Source organism: Macrobrachium rosenbergii, chromosome 42 (assembly GCF_040412425.1).
Source record: "Macrobrachium rosenbergii isolate ZJJX-2024 chromosome 42, ASM4041242v1, whole genome shotgun sequence".
In the NCBI taxonomy this organism is placed as follows: domain Eukaryota; kingdom Metazoa; phylum Arthropoda; class Malacostraca; order Decapoda; family Palaemonidae; genus Macrobrachium; species Macrobrachium rosenbergii.
The window spans coordinates 32659881-32682748 of record NC_089782.1 but is presented as its reverse complement, the minus strand read 5'-3'; the positions used below and the strand labels follow the sequence as shown (position 1 = coordinate 32682748).

Here is a 22868-nt window from a genome sequence, read left to right as displayed (position 1 = left end):
ATCGGTGTCGGGGACGGGTGCCACTACTTACGGAGATTGAACAAACTTTTCCTGGAGGAGGGGCGTCGGATCCTCCAGAGGGAGCTTCGATCCCGCTTGCGGGCGCGGAGAAGAGGCTCGGACCGCCTGACGCCGGCGGATCGCGATCGGCTTTTGTCCGTGGGAGCGGTCTGCGCCGAGGGCGGCCGAGGGCCGCGACCCGATAGTTATTTTTGAAGCAGTGTCGAGGAGAGAGATGCCGCGTCCAGCTAAAGCTGTAAGTGACCATTTCGGCCGATTTTTTCAATCAAAAGCAGCTCGGAAGGCGCGGAATCGATCCCGAAGGGGGCCGAGCACCCGGGGGCAGCCCTTTCGCGGAGTTTGCCGAGCTCCAAGGGCTCCAGAGGAGCGATGTACACAGAATGCGATGCCGAGGCTCGGAAATGTGGAAGCTAAACATGTAAACAAAACAGTTACATGTGGAGGGGGGATGTTGATGAGGCCTCTGCTCCGAAGTTTCCTTTCGGTCTGCCCTTCGTTTCCTCTGACGGTCCGCCTCCTCCTCCTCCTCCTCTTCTTCTTCTCCTCCTCCTCCGTCGCTTGTTCCACCTCGGGGTTTTTTTTTTAAAGGGGCTCGTCGTTGCCCGCGGAACACCCTTTACGCAATCCTGTGGCTCTGCTTGCAGGGTATCGCAGTGGGAAGATCGCATTGGCAATCGGGGGAAAAAAGTCACCCCGACGTTCACGAAAGCTTGACCCGCTCGGTATCTGTCAGTTATTCAACGTCCCGGGTTTCTTTAGGGCCTCGTCGTTGCCTGCAGAACATTGGGCAATCCTGTGACTCATTGCTTGCAGGTTATCGTAGTGGAAGGAACGTGTGGGCGATCAAGGAAAAAATTACTTTGACTTTTAGGAAACCATAACCCATGCGTTATCTGTCGGTTATTTGACGTCCTGGATGTCATTAGGGCCTCGTTGTTGCCCACCCCCTTATGCAGTCTTGTGGCTCGTTGCTGGCAGGGTGTCGCAGTGGAAGGAACGTATGGGCAATCGAAGCAAAAAATTACGACTTATAGGAAACCTATACCTTCTCATTATCTGTCAATTATTGAACGTCTTGGATATCATTAGGGCCTCGTTGTTGCCCGCGGTACCCTTTACAAGCTCCTGTGGCTCGTTGCTTGTAGGATATCATAGTGGAAGGGACGTTTCGGCAATCAAGGAAGAATAAATCGCCTCGATGTTTAAGAAACCATAACCCGCTCATTGTCTGTCAATTTAACGTCCTGGATTTCTTTAGGGCCTCGTCGTTGCCCGCGGAGCACCCTTTACGCAATCCTCTGACTTATCGCTTGCAGGGTATCGTATTTGAAAGATCGCATTGGCAATCAAGGAAAAGAATTACTTTGACATTTAAGAAAGCTTTTCCCACTTAATCTCTAACACTTATTGAATGTCATGAATTTTTAATGGCTTCGTTGTTGCCTGCAGAACCTTATTTAATCGTGCGACTCATTGATTGCAGGATATAATAGTTGAAAGATCGTTTCGGTAATCTAGAAAAAAATATTACCTCAACGTTTAGGAGAACTTTGCCCAGGCTAAAGCTTAACCTTCTCATTATCCTAAATATATCGATAACTCCGTACATTGGCCATACCTACTTTAGGTTAGGTGCTCGTCTGGGGCTACCTTAACCTGACTCGACTCAAACCCTTGCTAGGTTAGGTTAAGCTAGACTGACATGTCAGCCATATTAGTGTGGTAGATATATATATATGTTTGGGCAGTTGCTTATGAGCTAACTTGAAAGTTGGACATTTTTGTGTAGGCTACGCTGAAATCTTCAGAAATTGCAGGCAAAAGAGAAGTTGTTTTATGATCATTTTGACGTCATTCACATCATGACACATATATTGATTTCCTGTCCCGTACATAATAGTTCTTCGCATCCGCACCATTTGGTATAAGTCGTGCCGGTTCACAAGGTGCCTCGTCTGAAACGGTCATGTTTTAGGTTTATTTCCGTTCCGCCGCAGTAGGTCATATTAAACTTTTCCCTTAAAAAAGTATAATTTCTCATACAGATCATTATTTTATATTAATCTTACTCTTTGAGCGTCAGTAGTGTAGACAAGAGAGAGCCATTTGAATTTGGGAACTGAAATGTATGACTTATATACAAGTTGGTGTTCACAATTGTTTTAACCAGTTCCGAGTATCTTTGGGAAACAAAAAGAATAGGAAGTACTGTACTGTAGGCTATGTCTATTGGTTTTTGAAGCTTTGAGTAAAGTTAAAACATTGCAAGTTTAAGATTTTTGAAGAAAATATTTACATACAGGAATTTTGAAGATCATAACATCGTGTTCACTAACCCGTTTAAAGAAATCCCAACTGCAAATGAATTTGAGCATAGACAGGAAATCTTTGTTTTTAATATATTCATAATTGATGATAATCATAAAAGTGATTGATTTATGTAAGAGCAATGGTAGAAAATACTTGAAACATAAAATAACAGTCAGAAAAATGTTAGGTTCTTGTATTTGGTGAAAAATGAGTATGTTATGCAATTGCTCTTTTGGTTACACCTTGAAGTTGTGTCTTGATTCACCAAAAATTAATTTAGGAATTAACCTATTCTAAAATTGGTTGCACCGTAAATAAGGAAGCCAATTGGTTTACATCAACTGTAGGGTAAAAAAAAAAAATGCAAAACGTGAGATAAACAGTCAGAAGAATGAGGGTTATGTATTTGGTACATAATAAATATATGGTTGATGGACAGTTTAATTAATTTATGCAAATATCCTGCTAGTTACCTTTTCAGAGTGCAATTATTTTACAAAAGAGTATGACTAGCATTAGCATAATGTAGGCTCTCTCAAACGCCAAGTATTCAATATTAGACAACTTAAAAATAACAAAAAGCGTGGTAAGAAACGCAGGAAATTGGTGGACACTTCGTAATTATTTTAAGGTCACAACGTAAAAAAATGAAATGAGTCTAGATTGTAGGTTAGGGTCACCTATCCTATTGTAGAGAGCTGTCATGGTTTCTCTGCAGTGGGCAACTTCAGACATACAGAAGTCTTCATTAATGTTAGGTTAGGATAATCTGACAAACCAACTAGGTTAGGACAGGCTTAATTGCTAGGCTATGCTTTGTCAGAGGAGTAGTTGTAGACACCTAGTATGTAACGTAAGGAAGAGTAGTTTCTGTTTGGCCCAGACAGGGCTATGCCTAGTTCTAGTACTGTAGTTGTAGACACCTAGTCTGTAGCCTAAGTCGAGTGTATTTTTAGCTACGCAACTAGAGGTCATTATAATTTCAGGCAAGCCTAGGGAGATGATTGGTCAAAATTAGAATTAGGCTAGCCAAGTTAATTTGTACTGTACACAAAACTCTGGAACTTCTGCTACTTTGTAGTCTGATTTTGACTTTTTGTTTTAACTAATTCATCTTTTACAAATAGTTGCAGCAACACTACCTGGTTATTTGCTCTGCTCCTGAGTGGAAGTACAGACACTATTTACTTTTGCCCTTCAAGATTGTTAAATTTACTTTTTAAGATTTAATAACAGGGACCAAGTTGTACATATTGTATGGGCCTCTTATTGACTTGACTCCTCTGCAGTTAGAACCTTCTATCTATACAGTGGGAATAAGTTTAGTCCATTCAAATCTTCTTTTGGTGGTGCGAGGAGTGGTAATTTTTGCAGTGTGTCGTACTGTACTGTAAAAATGAAGTCTTCAACAGTATGTACAGTCAAATGAACTTTGCGTACTATGCTATAAGGCCACATTACAATAATGAAAGACCTCTCACCTTCCAAGGCATAAGGTATTGAGTTGTAGCATACTCTGTTATGTACCAAATCATTCTCTGGTGCTCCGTTTGCCTGATCAGAGACAATTGTCCTTATTTTTTGGAATTTGGAAAAGTAGAGGTCCATTGTCACAAGATTGTACTGTTCACCATGTGTCCAGAAGGTGGTGTTGGGTAATTCTTATCTGTAGGGATTTTATCAATCATTCGCGAGCTGTTGAATTAAAACAAGTTCAGCCATATACGATATAGCTTATATAAAGACGTTGGATATTGCTGCAAGATTGCTTGTAGGGGAGCAAATGGTGAGTTAACATTACAGGTGGATATGGTGTGGCGGAAGCCGCAGTGGCGAGAGAAAGATCTGGACGGAAAGAAGGAGGGCGGAGATTTAGTTTGTCTGAAAGTTAATGGTAGTTAATGGTACCGTAATAAACATGTTAAAATGACTGCAATTAAGGTAGACCTCGAGATTATTTGTAGCGACTAGGGCTAATCAGTTTTGCAGTACATGTCGTAAGCTTTCGTACCAAGCTGTTTCCAATCATTAAGGTTTAGTTAACAGGTATGAACTCTCATTTCAAGCCTGGCAAGGGAAAAGATAAAGAGGTAAGAGTATAGTAGTTGCAGTGGTTCATTAGATGCATTGGTATTTATTGCCAGGATTGTTTTTCTTTCTCAGTGCTGTGTAGACTCTGAGTACAATTGTGGTCGAAATGAAGTAACCCATTTTAACGTCAGCTTTAAGAGATCTGCTTTATTGGTAACATCCGGTACTTGAATATATTATGCGGATGGTGAAAAAATGTCAAATTTATGACTGACTACATTCTTGAAGGTTTCCGACCCACTAGATACGATAAGAATGAAACACGTACAGTTAAAGTCACTGAAGTACATAGCAAATACAAAGTACTTTACAGTATTTTAAATGATGAAATTTATCTGGTTAGACACAACAATATGGCTGACATGTTGGTATCAGTAAGGTTGACTGAAATCACGCAAAAGATGGTAGGAGGAGAATTCATGATGTAGTTGCTGGAAGTTGTTTTACACGAAGATAATTGTTTGTAAAACAATTATCTTTTAATTCCATCATTTTTGGTCTATAGCAATTTTAATAAGCAGGATAAACTTGGGAATTTTTCAGAGGAATAAACAGACTGTACTGAACTTCATTAGAGTGTTGCGTTATTTCTAGTTGTATGTTCCGCTTGAATAGATGGTAAGGAAACTCTTGAATTGAGGAAACCTTTAAGAATTAAGTTGAGAGTTATGTTACAGTTTGCTCTGTACAGTATTCAGGAACTCTTCTTTGCACAGAGGAGTTATTTGTACAAAAAATCAAATTTTTTAGACCAAAATAAGATTGGTTACTTTGTAACGCTTCCATTTGTACTGGAACAAAATTTTTTTTTAGTTCAGCCTGTTTCAGTGACTTGTGGTTCTTTGTTTAGTGTTTTCAGTGCGATTTTCTCCTTCATTTGTAATCATTAGAGTGTTATTTCAGCTTCAGTACTGCAGCCTCCTGATTTTATAAATAGAACATTTCTTTTTGCTAGTTTTAGTATATTAGATTCTGAATTCAGAGTTCCTGGGTTTGCAAGTGAATGAAGTGTCTAGGTTATGGTAACTCCCCACCTGGCCACCACCACATATTTCTTTGTTACAGTTTATAAAATTCTGTTCAGCTCCATCGACTCCTCTTGTAACTTCGAGCTGATCACGTATTTTAATGCTATTCTTGATTGTCATGTTATTTGGTTGTTCCTTATTGTCTAGCTAAAATTATGGAGCAGTTGGTCTGAGTAGTACTTTTGCTTGAATGCAATCTGCTCTCCAGCATTACAGTACAACAAATGTTTATTTTATTTGCATATACCTTAAGCTTTCCTCGTCCTGATCTGTTGCCGTAAATGAATTTTCCTGTGTAGTTTTCCTAATTCTTGTAGAGTTACTACTGGAATTTAATTTTTAGTGTTGATTTACCCCTAATTTAAGCCCACCTACATATCCAAGTAGTTATGACCACCAGTATTCTGATCTTCAAGCGGTGGGTTTCGGTACATTTCCCTTACAAATTTTGCTGACGTTTCTTGCCTTGCGTCCTTTTGGGCATTGAGGTACATCACATTACGGTACCTGGATTTTGGTTATGCCCTATCGAAAATGATAAATATTCATATATATTTCATTAATTGATCTCACTAATTACTTTATAGTATATGCATTACAAACACATTTTCCTCTTTTATTCTGCCTTCATTTCTAAGGCTACGGCTGAGTTATGGAATTTCGTGTCCGGTTCCAACATTTTAAACACCTTTTTCCCTCTTAAAAATTTAGCGTATGGCTAATTGGCCAACCTTTATGGCAGTTTTTTCACAGTACGTTACTTACATAGCCTATACAGTACTGTGCTACAAGTCCACCACCCCAGTCATCTTTGTCATATACCAAGTGTTTTTATGGTATTTCAGAATCTGTACAGCAGTTCTTGTACCCCAAGTCTATATTAGTGTGTTATAGCTAAGAGTGGTCCTCGTATTTTGACTGCCTCAGTCTCTTCAATTGTCAGTGTACATTAATTCTTTTAAATATTATCTTTGCTGCCCCTTAGTTCTTTTTGTGTCTTGCAAGAGGTTACCAACTAACAGTTTGATCATACCCACTGTTCTCAAGTCTTTTGTTTTTCTTTTGGCTTCTTTTTGCTCACTTTGTTTTTAAAACGTTCCTGCTGTTATCTTTCCTTTTTTGTTTTTCATCGGCTACGGCTCTACTCATGTTTATTTTGATTTATCAGTTTAGTGGTACGTACTATACCTCTTTCTGCTCTTATGTCAGTTGTCATTCTACCTCAAAACTTTTATTTTCCTCTCTTAAGTTGGTTTTGTATGTGTTCTACCAACTATTTGCCCCCCCTCCCCCTCCTTTTCTCCATTAATTCTACACTGCAAATTATCTTTAATTTCCCATTTCTGTAGCATTATCCACAGGTTCTTTCCCTCTCGGTCAGAGGCATTTTGGTGTTGTACCTCTCCCCATAAACAGGTTCCAAACCTTTATCCTATTTCCTCTATAATTTTCGTACTACCGTACAAGATCTGCTGTTCTATTGCATGCTTAGAAAGGCGTGGATAGTTTGCCCTTATGCTGCCGTAATGTCTGTGCTTGTTCGTAGATATACCAGTTTGGCTACACAGTTGTTTTGCTTAAATATTATGTGGCATTCACATCCTGGTTCGAGAGAGGTACAGGTATATAGTTCTTATTTTGAATAGGACATTGGCAATTGCTTAACCCATAGTTTCTCTTATTCTTTTTTCCTTCACCTGTACGTGACGTCCATGTATCTCTTCATATGTCGTTGTTAGTAAACCACCTCTTTAATTTAATGTAAGAACAACTGTCAGCCCACTGGCGGCATCTCTGATCGTCTCGTCCACATTTCTGAAATTTTTTTTTTATTTTAATCTGTCATTCATTTTGCATTTTTATTTTCCTTCTTCAATGCCATTTCTTCCTTGTCTTCGTCTCCTTTTGTTGTGACAGGTTTACATTCATGATGTGAAGTAAGGTGTCTAGCGTAACTTTTGTTCTTGCTCACAGCATGTCTTAACTTTTTCGACGTACCACTCGTGTCCTTCCCTGCCTGTCACTGACGTACATCTGGTACCTCTCTCTTCTGTCAGTAGGTGGATACCAAGAGCCCAAGGAGGATCGTAGCCTAATCATCTCATTGACACTACCTACCTGACAGTAAAGTTGGAGCAGAGTGTTTGGTTGCATGCCTTCACTGAGACCAGCTACGATTGTAGTTGCCCTTTTTTACAGCCCGTTAATGAATCGCTGTAATTTGTGGGAAATATTTTGTAATTGGTTTTAAATCGAATACAGTTGACCCGCGGTATTCGCAAGGGATGCGTACCACAACCTCCCACAAATAGCTAAAATCCGCAAATACTTGACGCCCCTCTAAAAACGCTCATAACTGCCTATTTTGATAGTTCAGACACCAGAAACCCCTCTACAAATGCTTATTCCTGAGTGTTTTAATGGTTTTATCACAAAAAGTGCATTTACAGTAGCCACGAAAATATGAAAATACAGTCATTAGTGAATGTTTCTCAATGAAAAATACTGCTAGTAGGCGAATTTTCCGTGAATGATGTGTATGTACGTTCAACAGAAAAATCCGCGGCTAGGTAAAGCCACGAATAGGCAGGGGTCCACCGTACTGAGGTGAGCTTCTTATTAGGAATGCTGTACCGTTTTGTACACGAATAAAGGGTTAACGATGAACTACATTGGATTGGGTTGATCCTCCGTATATTTTTATTCTTTAAGTAATTTTTTATGGAGATACTAAAAAGTCGTACAGTACTGTATACCCTTTCTCACTAGCCCAACCTAAAAGACTTTGGGAAGAGCAGGAAATAGTGTGCTGTAGTGGGGCCTAAGTTGAAAGGACGTAGAATCACGAAAGGGACCAGTACTTGTGCTGGCTAAGTGGTCCCTCACTTTTAGTCATTCATTCCCCCTGAGGTTCGTAATATGTGCCAACAGTTTTGACAGTTTTGTGTGACTGAGCTCTAGCCATGCATCAAGAATAGAGAGATTGGAAATAAAGGGACCTTTATATTTAGTGTTGGTGTGGAAGACGATTTAGACCAGGAAAAACTCCATTACTAAATTAGGGTCAATCCTTTGCTGGAAGAAAGATCAGGATCTCAGAGACTGAGATTGTTTGAGCATCCGATGAAGGAAAGTGAGGAGTAGACGGTCAGGAAATGAGGTGATATAAAAGTCAGAAGAGGGTGGAGAGAACTTGTGTTATGACCAACGCACAGAGGGGAAAACTGATGTGGAAAGTCCAGTAAATGATGAATGGTGGTTACTGAACATTTAAGAACCTGAGATGATGTGTGGGCTGTTGTCAATAATGCAATTCTAGGCTTCACTGTACAGAGAGAAGGAATGTTTGCTTTGCTATGCAGAGAGAAGGAATGTTATATGGATTCAACATTATGCAGTATTTGTGAATTCTCTGTGTATTGATTTGGGTTTATGAACCTTTTTTGTCAAGTATCATTGAGGTTATTGGGCATTTTGTATCGATCGGTTTTAATTTTGTCACATCTTTAATTCCTGCTGTCAATTGTTTCCCATCATATTTGCCCAAACTCGCAGCTAACAACCGTATTTTGAGTTTACGGAAAGTATTTAGCCCTGAGATAATGGATAGATTTCTTGTCATAAGTATTTCAGCGACATAAGACCTCTCATTCAAATAAGGCTTTTCTAATTGTGTCCTTTTTCCGCACAGGCATCAAAGCAAGGAAAATACAAGGATGAATCAGAGAGTAGTGATTCCGAGGAATGGGATGAGGAGGAGGACCCCGATAACATGAATGTTCCTGGTAAGTGGCTTTCGTTGGCAAGTTATTTTTTTGTATCCGCAGTACCAGTTTTCCTTTTGCCAGACATCAAGTGTTGTAATTACATTTGTGTAGTGAATGGTAAATTTTGCCCCCCCCCCATATTTCATTACCTTCTCGTGTAAAAGTCGACCCTGGTATTTGTGGGGGATGTGTCCTACAACCCCATGAATAGCTAAAATCCGCGAATACTTAAAGTCCCTCTAAAAATGCTTAGACCTGAATATTTTGATACTTTAGTTCAAACACAAAAAAAAAAAAATGAAAATTGCTTATACCCGAGTATTTTAATAGTTTTATCACAAAAAGAGCATTTAGTCATGAAAATGATATGAAAATACAGTAATTAGTGGATATTTCTTAGTGATAAATACTGCGAATCCAGAACCGTCAGTAGGGGATGTCAGCTGTAGAGCTTAAAAACTGCTGTAAAAATGTATGAACGTTAGCCTATTGTTGTCCAGTACTGTACAGTATTAATGTAGAAGACTAAAGAATTACACTGTATAAGGAAAATTGAGAAGGCTCAATATGAAATCTTATGTAAGGTGAAAATGACTGTACCAGCAAATTTTGTCTACTCTGCAAATTTGTCTTATACAGGCAGTCCCCAGTTATTGGCGGGGTTCCGTTTCCAGCGGCGTGACGATAACTGAAAATCGGCGATAGCAGCGCTTATCAGCGCCGATAACCAGAGATTATTATTATTATTCAGAACGTGAACCCTATTCAGTTAGAGCAAGCCTGCACGGGGCATTAGTGTGAAAATAAAGTTTCCAAAGAATATGCCGTTATTTCGAAAGAAATTAGAAGATAGTAGGAATTACAGAAAGAAAAGATCACTGATTAGAAAAGAAAACTAAATTTAAAAATTGATAAATAAATAGATAAATATGTAAGAGAGTTATTAAAATACAGAACTGTTTTAAGGTAGTAATGTGTAGCGTCTTTGCTTGTAGTGCCTGAAATTCCAATTGCACAACGTCCTCCGGGAGACTGTTCCACAGTCCAACAGTGCGAGGAATAAAGGACCTCTGGAAATGAGAAGACAAGATGTGGTAAACTATAGGACTTGAAAAAAATAAAATAATTCCTTTTTTCATCTTTACACGTTTTCATTTTTCACATTATTTGCGTAGCCTGGTGGTAAACTTCTTGTATATTTTCTGTTTCTTCATTCCAGGTGGAGGAACTACGCTAGGGGTTTTAAAAGGTGAACCGCCCCCTGTCAAGAAAGAGGAAGCAAATGAGCTATCGTCCCTAGGTGCAAGCAGCTCTGGCCTCAATCTAAATTCTCTCCTTTCGGCCCCACAGTCAATGCTGAAACCCAAGCCCGACCTCCTTAGCACTGCCCTTTCATCTTCAGGTTGGTCTTGATTTATCTTGAGGCTTGTACGGTGGTCACATTAAGAAGGGGGAGTTGATGCCTTTTGTGCCGTGGTTGCCAAACGTTTAAGAGGTTTGTGGTTTGTCCCTTTGGCCAAAGGCTTTTACTTTACCTCCGTTCGTTTGCTTTCGTCCATCTTACTTCCACCCTCTTCAAAGATTTGTTTCGTAGTGCAACTGCGAGGTCTTCCTCCTGTTAACACCCTATAAACCTTTTACTCTCAGTTTTCCTTTCAGGGCTGAATGACCTCATAGGTTCCAGCGGTTGTCCTTTGGCCTAAATTGTTTATTCTGTATATCTTTAGGTAAAGGAGAAAATAATGAAAAGTTCCACATTCAATTGTTATGAGCCAGTCAACATTGTAAAGAGGAAATAAAGGATTGACGTGCTCAACTATCAAGTAAATAGAAGATACTGTCCAGCTAGGGTTGGGGAGGTCCAGTTGGAAAGTTAATGACAGAGTTCTGATAAAGTTTAATGGATACAGTGTCCAGGCCTTGAATAGTTGTCAGATGATTAAAAAAGTGGCTTATCTGTTGTTTGTTGAACAAGAACACCTCTAAATGCTATTATTTCCATGATGTTGCCTGAGTTTTTGAGCCTTTGCTTGTTCGTCAGTTGGGAAAATAATAGAAAAGAAATAAAGGGCTGTACCAAGATGTCTTGACTTCTGCTGCCATTTCATTTACATGCTGGCTTGAGAGCTCTGGTTGTTGGGAAAAGAATTAAATAACTTTTTCATATGCTATGCTTGATTTTTGGTAAAGTCCTATATCTGTTTTGTTTAGAATGTCTATGTTTTTATCAGTGTGGGAACCATTTTTCTTGGACTCGGCACAATGGCACACAAAATGCCCAACGTGTATTGGTAAAGATTATGACTCGGAAAATCACTGTGCCCAGTTTAGCAGTTGGTCTGTTCAGGATACGAAAATGTATGTTAAGCATAGGAATAAGGAAAGTAGATGAGAACAAGGAATATTTGGTGACAGGTTGGTTCTAATGTGGAACAGGCTGGACTAGGCATAGATAGTCAAGGAGAGTTTCGATGGGAACACCCGAGCAGCCTGACACAACAGTGTCTGTACTCGATCCTCTTATCGTTCCTTCTACAGCCCCAAATATTTCTCTCCTACAGTTCAGGGTAAAATGTAGCAAGACATTCAGTTCCTCAAGGCATCTATAGCAAAATTGGTAAGCTGTCAAAAAGAGGCTAAGAAGGTAGCCTAGCAGGACCATATGTCACTCATTCCGTTACCGAGAGAGAGAGAGTGGGTCTTTGCCCCTATCCATAAAGCTTCGTGTTACTTCGTTGTCTTTGAGAGGGAGCTGTACAGCTGTTTAGGTAGTACAGAACTCCTGGAAAGGAGTTATGATTTATTGTAAATTTCTAGCTTTTAATTTTCTCATTCATAATTGTTATAATGTCTTTCTCTAGCCTTTATATTAACAATGATTTCACATGTGTATTAAAGGGTTAGAGACAATGGCTGGAGCAGCACCAGGAATGAAAGGTTTGGAGGGAATGACAGCTCCTTCCATCAAGGGACTAGAGAGCATTGCCAGCGCAGCGGGACTGCAGAATCGAGCAGCCCTGCAGCAGCAGTTGATGCAGAGGGGGCTTATCACAAAAGCTGCTTACACTTCAGGTTATCAGGTCCTGCGTCCGGACGGCCACCTTCCGGCCAGAGGTGAGTGAAGTATTTCGTGCCCTTTTTCAGTTCATTGTTATTCTGACTTTCTTTATTTGTAGGTATTTCTTTCGAAGCTGTCTATGATGCCAGTTGTTTCATTTTACTTGTACAGTCTTTTTTTTTTTTTAGGGGATTAATACAGGTTGCTCTGGTCGCCCATTCTGGTTATTTTTCTCATTTTGTAATTTCAGAGGTCATGGTAATGTTGCTTAGTCTGATTTCTTTAGGTCGTCGTTCAGTCACAATAATTGAGCTAGTTTGCTCTCCGAGACTTGAAGGAGGTTTTCTTGAGTGCCACCTATGTGCCACTTAGCGTTAGCACCTGATCATCTTCCAAGTTGGGAGTGTCTGGGCATTCACGTAGGTACGTTGCATCAAAGGCTAAGCAAGAGTAATGGTTTTGCAATCTAAAGTCATTTTGTATTAATAGAATTTGAAATATTTTGGAAGGTCATGTTTTGGTGGTACTTACACTTTTATCCTGGTGTTAATTGGGAACAGTGTTCATTACTGTATGTTATCATATCTTTCTTATGCTGAACCTGGTAATACATTGCCTTTCAGTTCAAAGTTAAGTTGCTAGAAAAGTATGTTCCAGTATTTCCATTGTTAGTCTTATTTTTTGTTGATTTTGTAACTGTTTAGTCTAGCTAGAATTAAAGTCAATATTACTAATGTCCTTCAGTACTGTGGAATTAAGCCTATGTAGTTTATAGAGAATTTTCCTCTCTTGAATCAATGGTTGTAGGAACATGCTCAGTACAGATAGTCCATATATGTAATAAAGTAGTTCTGGCAGAGTTCAATAAAACCAGTTCTCTCTTCCAGTTGAGGAGTTGAGTGTTAATAGATTTTTTCTTATCAGGAAGCGTATGATTAAAATGTACCTGTTTGATGCATTAGAATACCCATGAATTTTGTAAAGAGTGTGCATGGCATGCCACATCAGAAGTAGCAAGTAGTTCAGTGGGAAGTGTTTGGGATGTTGGGGGGATTGAGTTTTGTTAGCGCAGTGGTCCTTTTGACAGATTATTTTCGTTTCATGATTTCGTTAGGTAGTATACTCCAAGATTGTAGGTTCGTTTGAGTGACTGGCTGATTTCAGAAGACCAGAACTTTAATTGGTGGTTACATAGTCTTCAGTAAGCATTGTTATATCAGAGAATTTATTGAGGCTCTATGCATGTTTATCATGGTCTTTTTATCTCTGTGTCGATTGTTGAAGGCCAGCGAGTGTAAGTTTTGATTCTTCCCAAAACTGCTTTTCATAAGACGAATCTGTGTACCTAGTTACATATGAGCCAAAACTCGACTTGCTCTCAAGTGAGGTTCATTTTTATATTGTTTAATGTTTGTACATGAAGTTAATCAAGTTATCTTTAGAAATATATCATGTTAATTGTCAGTACAAAATGTAGGGTTTTAAAAGTAGATGATTTTTTTCACTACCCACAGATAATGTAGGTTTTGACAAATGCCCGCTTCATAGTTGAATTTTGTAAGCAGTTTAACTTTGTGTATATTATGTCAGTAAAGTAGTTTAGTGGGATTTCATGTTTACGAAGGTAATGCTCCTTTCATTTTGTGCAGCAGACGTCCCAGTATCAATGCCAGGGCTGGGTCTGGGTTATAATCCAGCTCTCACCGCAGGTAAACTTTTACTCCTGAATGTCCACGCTGTTCTGCTTCTCACATACCTTTGGGGTGCAGTAGAACCTTGCTTATCCCAGATCAGTAGAACAGAGATTAATCCAAATGGAAATTAGATCTTGGAGAGAAGAGATGCACTGATGGTCAAGAGATTGGAGAAATCAAAATTGACGCGAAACGCATCACCTGGTTTTTCAAAGCGCATGATACGAAAGCGAAGCTTCGTGTACTCTCTTGTCTCTCATTTCTCCTCCATATTTCGATCCTGCAAATGATAAAGCTGGGGAACACAAGTATGCAGTACAGTGTGCTTTTGTTATTGCTCCACGTCTAACGTTGTGCCCTATACAGGCAGTCCCCAGTTAACGGCGGACTCGGTTACTGGCGACCCGGTTTTACGGCGCTTGTCCAGCGACGAAAATCGGCAATTTTCGGCACCGAAAATTGCCGATTTCCGCTTATCGGCGCCGACAGTTGGGTATTGGCACCGATACGTACCTAACAGAGGCACCGTTAACCAAAAATCGGCACTTTCGGCGCCGAAAAAGCGCTGCAAATCGCCGATTTTCGGTTAGTGGCGATTTTTGGTTATCATCACACCCCCAGAACGGAACCCCCGCCGATGACCGAGGATTGCCTGTAATTTTCACATTGTTTTATCCTTCATTTTCTAATTATGTGGTTTTATTGGCAACAAACTGTTCTGCGCAAATTAATTTTGACAAATTGGGTAGATTATTGTTTTGCATGGGAAACAGACGAGTTACGCGATGGTTGGTGAAGATGAGAGAGCACTTAGATGTGATGATTTCCCAGTTTTCTCGATTGTTGGATCTGTCTCATTGGAAAACGAAGCTTTATCCCCACTTGTATTCAGTTTATTAACTCTAATAGCGCTAACTGATTTCTCAGTTTCATTAGTTGTGTCATTTTACGAGTGCTAGTCATGATGGTGTTTGTGCCTTATTTATTTGCTTGCTCTTCATACGGTAAACTTTTCTAACCATTACTTGTGTGCCCGGCCATTTATTGAATGTGTTATTCTTGTGTACTGTATAAGTTTATATTTTTGACAGAACCACTCTTTCATAATGCAGACATCTGTTCTTTAATTTACAATTGTATGGTATTGAAAACTTTCAGCATTTGTGCAGCACGTAGCTTCTGGGAGGTGGAAAGCAATTTCATTCAGCCACATTTAGAGGCCAAGTATTCTGATGCGTAGTGTAAAAAGTGAGCCAAAACTGCTGGTGTCTTAGTGATGGTCATTCTCCAGTCTTTTGGCATCCTTCCTGGATTGGCCTGTCATGAGGGGGACTCTCTACTGGCTTGTGTTAGATTCTGTCACAATCATCATTGTCTTTTATAGTCTTCTACAGAAAGTGTCCAGTAGTATTATGTTGTATTTACTTTTTGAACTAATTTTAGTAACTTGAAACAAACTAGTTTTTAGAGATGAAGGTTTATGTAAAATTGGATATTCTTTTGTGCAGAGACTCCTCAACTTATTCAAGTTTGGAGTTTGTAAGGCTTCAGCAAATACAAATAAAAATTAAAGTTGGCCAAAGCATGAAAGTTTATGAAGAAATGCCGATTGAAATTAGCCTTTGCAAAGATGTCGTAGCACACAGTGTGTCGCCGGGCCATACATATGCTTTTAATTCATTAGACGAGAGCTTGAAGCGACTACAGGTGCTCCTCATAGTATGGTTTTCCTTCGGCAGTAATGCATTTAGCAGGAACTGTAATCTGAATTTTAAATTTTTTTCCCAGGCAAGCACTGAGCAATACAGTCCACTCTTGCAGTAGCTGCAGTGCTCTTCATCTATTTTGCCATATGGTTTCTAATGTATATAACAATGTTCTGTGTAGATACAATTGTTTTTCATCCCTTCCAGTATCTTCACTGTGTTCCATATCTACAAAATGTCTCCTGCTACTTTTGAGAAGACAGTTACTCTCGAGGAGAAACCCAAGCCCTTCCCTTACTACCCTGAGTATCCATGTGAACCATGGCCATGTAGTACTCTTTTTGCAGTCACGAGAATACTCATCAATTCTAAAATATCCCTACTCATTTTTTATTTTTGTGATGTCGATTTTGCTCATCCCCATTTTCTGTTCTCTGTTAGCAAGTGTTTAGTTTGCAATTTCCTGAGTAGATGTTGGCGTGCAATTGCCAAAATACATGAGGAATTTCAGAGGTTACAGCTGTGACAGGGAATAAGAAAAGATGTTTGACTGTTGTTTACCACTGATAGTGCTGGTGTTGTGACAAAGGCTGTGGCTGCTTAAGAAGTATCCCGCCTAAGTACTTTGCTTTACCTCTGTCCCCTCACTTAGACCCAGGGCCCTAACAGTCTGTCATCCCTATGTCAGAACAAGTAGGAGGTTACAGGAGAGATTGTATCCCTGTCTTGCTGTTGTGAGTGGGATTGTGGTATTTCTGGGCTCTCAGCTTCTTGTCAGGTGACAGAGACAGTGACCTGCTTAAGCGAGTCTCTTACATAAGAGGTAATGGTTTGTATTTGCTTTGGAACACGCAAAAGATTTTCAAGATAATTTGTAGTATTCCTAGATTTAAAAATCTAGGTAAAATACAAATTATCTAAAAAATTGAGCCTTTTATAGAGTTCCCGCCTCAGTCGCCCTCTTCGTCCTTCAGGCCAAATAAAAAAAGGGCTTGGAGATTGCAGCTTAGGACGTTAGTTTTTATATAAAGAAGGCAGTAATGGATATATTCAGTGGAAAAAGTTGAAGGACTAAGAAAAGTTCTTTCGTAATGTGGCTCACTTCATATTTTTTATTTAGCTGCAATAATTTCGATGTAAGCATTTTTATTTTTATGCATACAGTACTGCACACTTATTTCATTATTGGTATGCATTGTAAAAGCAATGGGATTTTATAACTAAGAAAATGAGTAGTTTACCAGAATTCGTATTATAGTTCCTTCTGGTATTAAAAGATATTTATTTACACTAGTAATAGTATTGTTACATCAAAGAACCGATTGCTCTGCCCTAAATTTAGATGGTGCAATTATTTCACCAAGCTAACTGTTACCCATTACCAAATACACTTGGTAAGCATTATTTACTTTTTGATTTATATACCACGCATGTGAAATCATAATTCAAAGTTGCATGCAGTAGGCCTATATGTGGCTATATAGTATATTCTATTTGGTGTGTTTTAAAACAAAAAAAATGGGGTTGAAGGTTTTATAAGGGGGTTTTTATGCACAATTTCAGCTTACATGAGGGTTCAAGAACCCGACTTACATATGCAGAGGAGTCACTGTAAGTCCAAACCATTATCGTGAGCAGTAATGATAAGATACTGAACACAAAAAGCCAAAAAAGTAGATTGAAATTTTGTGGAACACTGAAACAAAGTCAGTGTGGAAGCTTTAAAAATGTACTCTTTGTACTGTGCCCAATATAAGTATTGTTTTTTTTTTTTATTTACCTAATATAATTATCTTTAATTTCGTATCTTACTTTACGTAATGTAAATAACTACAGAGGAAGTAAAGGACTTGACATCTAGCCGATAATTATATGGTGTAAAAGTATATTTGCTCTGTAACCTTCATAGGATATGAAGACTGGAGCAATAGAGGAGGGTTAGAATACCCAAGGTGGTCACGATGTTGAAACCAGTAATGGAACTGAACCTCTGCAACAAGTTAAATTGGCAGACTCCTTTCAGAGTGGGAATGGTGGAGTTGAGAGAAGGTCCATCAGTGGGGAGAAAGAGATGATATTCTAAATATATCTATGCATTTTGCTTGGAACGAGTGCCAAGGCTCGTGCTAAGAGGTGCTGTTTACCATTTCAGGGCCATTTTCTTTGGTCTTCACAAGTTTTTGAAGTACCAGTGCATGGCAATGGTTTTAGTTTGTTAACTTGAAATGCATATATGATGATTTTTGAACAGAAGGTTGATCTTAATGTCCTCCACACAAGAGTTGATGAGGAAGATCAGTGGTTGGTTCAGTGTTTTGTACTGATTTGGCAAGCAGTACAAGTCGAACTTCGACTCATTTGAATGGCCAATCTCATGGTCTTCAGGGAAATGCAGTAGCATTCCCTGACCCTTGTTTTGAGAAGTTTTTTAGCAGTAACTCCAATTTTGGTATTCAGTATCACTTTTGAAGATGGGGAAGAAGATGTAGATTGTAGTGATTGCTACTTCACCACTAGGAATTGTTTTGGCATTGTAACGGGACGTTCAGGAAGAAGTCAAGGTGATAGTCCTGTTCGCATACACCATGAGATCAGCGTTTCGCTGTATTACGTACTTGCTGCTATTGGGTCCAGGTGGCTGCTTGTATGCCTTGATACACTTGGAGAATCCAGAAGCTTATTTCTTGGTTTCCTTACTGTTCCCAAGGCTGATATTGCCTGATATCAATAATTTCCATTTGGGTGGAACGTTGGCGGAAGGCTACAAAAATCATGCCTTTCTCCCTACTGCTTATGTTTCACACATACCAGAGAGGTGTATAATTTGTCAGTGTAATTCAGCATTTTATTGCAGTAGATACCTACATGTTGTCTTTGATGAATGGCCTCCTTTCTCACTCCATTAGTATATGTCTGGTCTCCTAACATTTGAGAAACATGAAAATTTGACAGGTGAAATATGGGACTTTCTCTTCCCGTGGCGATATCTCACACATCACGAAGGCCCCTTCAGGAGTTTTCCAGTGCTCTGCTTAGCCTCAGCTAAGTGGGTGGTAGGCTTGAGTAACATATCAAGACTTTTCCATTGACAAGAGCTTTCATTGCCTCTTCACTGCAGTTATGTTTTAAGGTGTTAGACTTCTTACTAATTGTTTGGTTTACAGTCACACGTGGAGCAAATTACAATGCATTAATTGCTACTTAGCTGTTGTACTGTTTATATTGTGAACCTGCAAGAATCTTCTTGATGTGTATTTCCACATAACTGTATCTTGCCTGGCTTTGTAGATATTGCTGATATATTATTATTAGTTTACAGAGTTCCTTGTCTTGCTGATCAGTTGCTACCATTTGTTATATCCAGAAGTTACTGGTTGCTACAATAAAAACTTAAACCTCGTCCCTATCCTAAAATATATCCAGTGAGAGTATGTTTCAAACTAGTGAGTGTTAATAGGGAGGATTTTAATAGATCTGAGAAAATGATGACTTCACTTTGTACATCAATCTAATGTACATTTGACAAAAGCTGCTGTTTTAAGTTGTTAACAGTTACCGGAAATTGTTTCCTTTTTCAGCGAGCATGGGTATGATGGGCAGCCTGGGCATGATGGGTGGCAATCCCTTAGCAGCACAGGGGATGATGCAATCCCTCATGGCGATGAGAGCTCCCGGGCTTGATATGAGCAACCCAGTCATAGCACAACTAATGATGCAGCAGGTTAGTTCATACTTTGTGAATTATTTAACATCGTATGCTGTTGTAGGGTAAGTATTTGTTCTGCATATTAAAGGTACTGAAGTAAAGTGCAAATGATTGGCTTCAGAGTTAGACTAAAATTAATGGTCTCTCATGAGAATGAATTTCAAGCAAGCATTCTGGAAAAAAGGGATTACTACATTCTTAAATGGTAATCACGAGTGTAGCAAGTTTTACTACAGACAGGTTTTTTACACCCCTAAGTGGGGTTGTGATGAAACATACAGTAATTAAGATCTAGACAAATTGAAATATTCAAGTTTTTTTTTTTTTTTTTTTTTTTTTTTTTTTATCTTACATTCTGATGAGTACATCGCAATGATCTACATTATACCATATACAGTAGCAATCACTGCTTTGTTCTGAAAAACAACTCCCTCGTTTCTCTGACAGGCAATGAGCATGTCGCAGACTGGGGCACCTCAAGTCCAGAAACTAATGGGTTTATACCCAGGGGTAAGTACTCTTGCTCCTTTTTGCCATAGCTAGCAATTACAGGTAGTCCCCGGGTTACGGCGGCTCCGACTTATGGCATTCCACATTTACAGTGCTTTTTCAGTTATCATCAAAAAGTCTGTTCCGGGTTACGGCGTTTTCCAACTTTCGGCACGCCACTGGAACGGAACTTTCGCCATAACCTGGGGACTACCTGCAGCTTTTGGTTGGATTTCAACGCATGTTGCACCGTGAGGCTTAATGATTAACCTTAGGTATAGTTTTGTACAGAGGTCAAAGAATTTCTACAGATTTGTATGCTAAATTGCACCTGAAAATCTTTATAACACCTATTTATATAGTGCCGTAGTGATTATTAAATGACAAAATTGAAATAAAACTAACAGTATTCTATCTTATACTTCCATCTTCAGAATTAATTTAGAAGTAGGACTTTTTATGGTATACTTGCAAGGGCTAGTTTTCACCTGTGCATTTTCATGTGTGTTTGGTTTTTATATCATTTAGGCTTTTTGTAGCTCATTCCTGACTTTCAATTACAGTAGGCAAATTCAGGGTCAGTAAACCCCAAATTTATGGAACTGCCCAACGTTAAAAGTTGAAACGTTAATTCAGTGGGCATAACGTTTGTACAGTTGGACTTGCCTGATGATGCATTTGCAAACTTGAGTGAAATAGCTGACATCAGTTTAGGATGCTGGTAAGAATTAGACTTTGAAATCAACAGTGTCTCTTGTGACTAGGAAAAATAAATTTTGTTTCGAGGCAAGAAGTAAATGGGATTTTTTCTATCTAATTATCATAAATGAGGAGGAAGAAACATGGGTTTTAGAATTTTAGGACAGGAACTTGATGTGCTTAAGATTTTTTGTGAAGACTAACTACTAGAGAGTTGGTTTTTGTTGTTGCAAATACCTGCTTTTTTATTTTTATATCTACACGTACGCTTGCAGATTGTTGCCAGACATTGCTTTTTTTTTTAAGAGTATTCAGTCGAATTGTCAATTTGCTCCAGGGAGGATTATTGGGGCTTACAAAGATTTTTGTAGGGATGTTAATCGTACCTCGTTTCCCTTTGTGTAAAAGTGGTTCTCATATTAAGTTGCTCTCATCATCACCACTGCCATAAACTTTTGCACCAACTTTTCCATTCATGGGATTTGATGTGGAGTGAGTTCTCTTCATTTTCTTTAGCTCTAGTCTCTCAGCTTGAACTTCCATCAGGTCGAGGAATCCATTTGACCCCTTCCTCCATGATTATCTGGGCATTCCTATAGGTTTTTGCCTTGCTATGTCCGTATCTACTGTTTTTCTGGACGAGCCTTGGAGGTTTCTATTTTTAATCTTCTTTATGGCTATTTTAACCTCTTCCATTGTTAACTTTCTCTTGGTTTACCAAGAACACCACCATCTTCCATTCATTAAGAAGGGTTGCAAAAATACTGCTTCCATTATTTCGTTGTATCGTTTCTCCAATTTTGTCCTTAGGCTTTGCTTCTTCTACAGCTTTTCCGTGTTTCTTCGGCCACTTTTGCTATCTTGTATATTTAGTCTTTTCCTCTGGTGTGACGACATTCTGATTCCATTTCTCTCAACTCCTCTTCTTTGCCCTTGCTCCCTACTGTCTAGCCTCTTCCCTCGTTGGACGAGTCCGTAGAGTTCTCGGCTAGCGCTCTGCTAGGGCTGAGTTCGAGTCTCCAGCCGGCTAACGAAGAATTAGAGGAATTTATTTCTGGTGATAGAAATTCATTTCTTGGTATAATGTGGTTTGGACTCCACAATAAGCTGTAGGTCCCGTTGCTAGGTAACCAATTGGTTCTTAGCCATGTAAAATAAGTCTAATCCTTCAGGCCAGCCCTAGGAGAGCTGTTAATCAGCTCAGTGGTCTGGTTAAACTAAGGTATACTTAACTTTCTTCCCTTTGTTCCAGTGTACTTCTCTTTCCTCTACCAGAGGTTTAAATAAGTTCTAATCAATTTTGTCTTTAACCTTTCCAAATACCACCATTCATTCTACTTCTGCCTCTTGCACAGTTTCTCTCAGTTACCTCTGACCACTTTTTGCTGCTACGCTTGCTGTCATTATTTCTTTATGCTCATTTTTTCTTTCTTCGTCTCTCAGTTTCCCCGTTTTTAGTCATTTTGACATCTTTCTGTCCCTCTCTATCAAGTTAACTTGCAGCAATCTAAGTTGTGCTAAGCAAGCCTCTCCCAAGATAACAGTGTAATTAGGCCTATATACTCTAATGCTGTCCACCCTCTTTAATGAATCTGTTATCCAGCATCGACACTCCTTTACGTTAGCTTCTCTCCTGGCTTCATAAATCCTTAGCTTTGGCAAAATTCCAATACTGATTCTCCCTCCTCACGTCTCTCTCACGAGCCCTGTCTACCCGTCACATCCGGGGGACCAGCTCTTTCCGTTCCTGCGTTCTCGTAAAGGTCTCCTTCTCTTAGTATCCCATCTGACGGTGGCACTTTGTCATTGCATCCGACACTCTCCAAGTTTTCATTTTTCGTATGATCTTCCTGATTATGGTGATTAACCCTAACACAGACATTACTTTCTCTCCCGAGTTGATCAGTGTCATTTTGCCCATTGTTTGTGTGATTAACGACAGGTTAAATTCAGTTGTTGGCCATTAGAAGAAACTTTAGAGAACTAGAAATGAATGAAATGTTGGGAAACATGCTACAACAGAATTGAGATTTCTCTCTTGGGTCCTCCTAATTTTTATTCTTTTTCAAAGGTAGAGAATGAATGCAATGTGTAACGTCCAACAGGTGATCATTCTTTCGTCAGTCAGGTTAAATAATTGATTTGCATGTTTCTGCTTACCATTAGGAATGGCTGACAAGTTTTGTTGGTATGCAAGCCTGTTAATAACATGATAATAATAATCAATCACCAGAAATATTTTTAGACATGATCAGCAAAGTGATTTGGGGTTGACATTTTAGACCCAGCGAAAACAATT

At 39.2% G+C, this 22868-nt stretch overlaps 1 protein-coding gene across 18 annotated transcripts in view; it reads left to right on the top strand.

Annotated features, from left to right (window-relative positions):
• The window catches only part of sno (strawberry notch), a 49524-nt gene continuing 26656 nt past the window's right edge, over positions 1–22868 (top strand). For 4 of the 18 annotated variants that reach the window (XM_067086022.1, XM_067086020.1, XM_067086015.1 and 1 more), the window contains exons 1-7: positions 111–256; positions 9142–9235; positions 10437–10619; positions 12116–12331; positions 13925–13984; positions 19254–19396; positions 19829–19891. In XM_067086022.1, coding sequence (XP_066942123.1) covers positions 236–256; positions 9142–9235; positions 10437–10619; positions 12116–12331; positions 13925–13984; positions 19254–19396; positions 19829–19891 — 780 coding nt within the window. In that variant the 5' untranslated portion in view covers positions 111–235. Of the gene's footprint in view, positions 257–4397; positions 4422–9141; positions 9236–10436; positions 10620–12115; positions 12332–13924; positions 13985–19253; positions 19397–19828; positions 19892–22868 lie in introns of all 18 variants that reach the window. The other 14 variants (XM_067086024.1, XM_067086016.1, XM_067086014.1 and 11 more) reach the window with 8 other exon arrangements.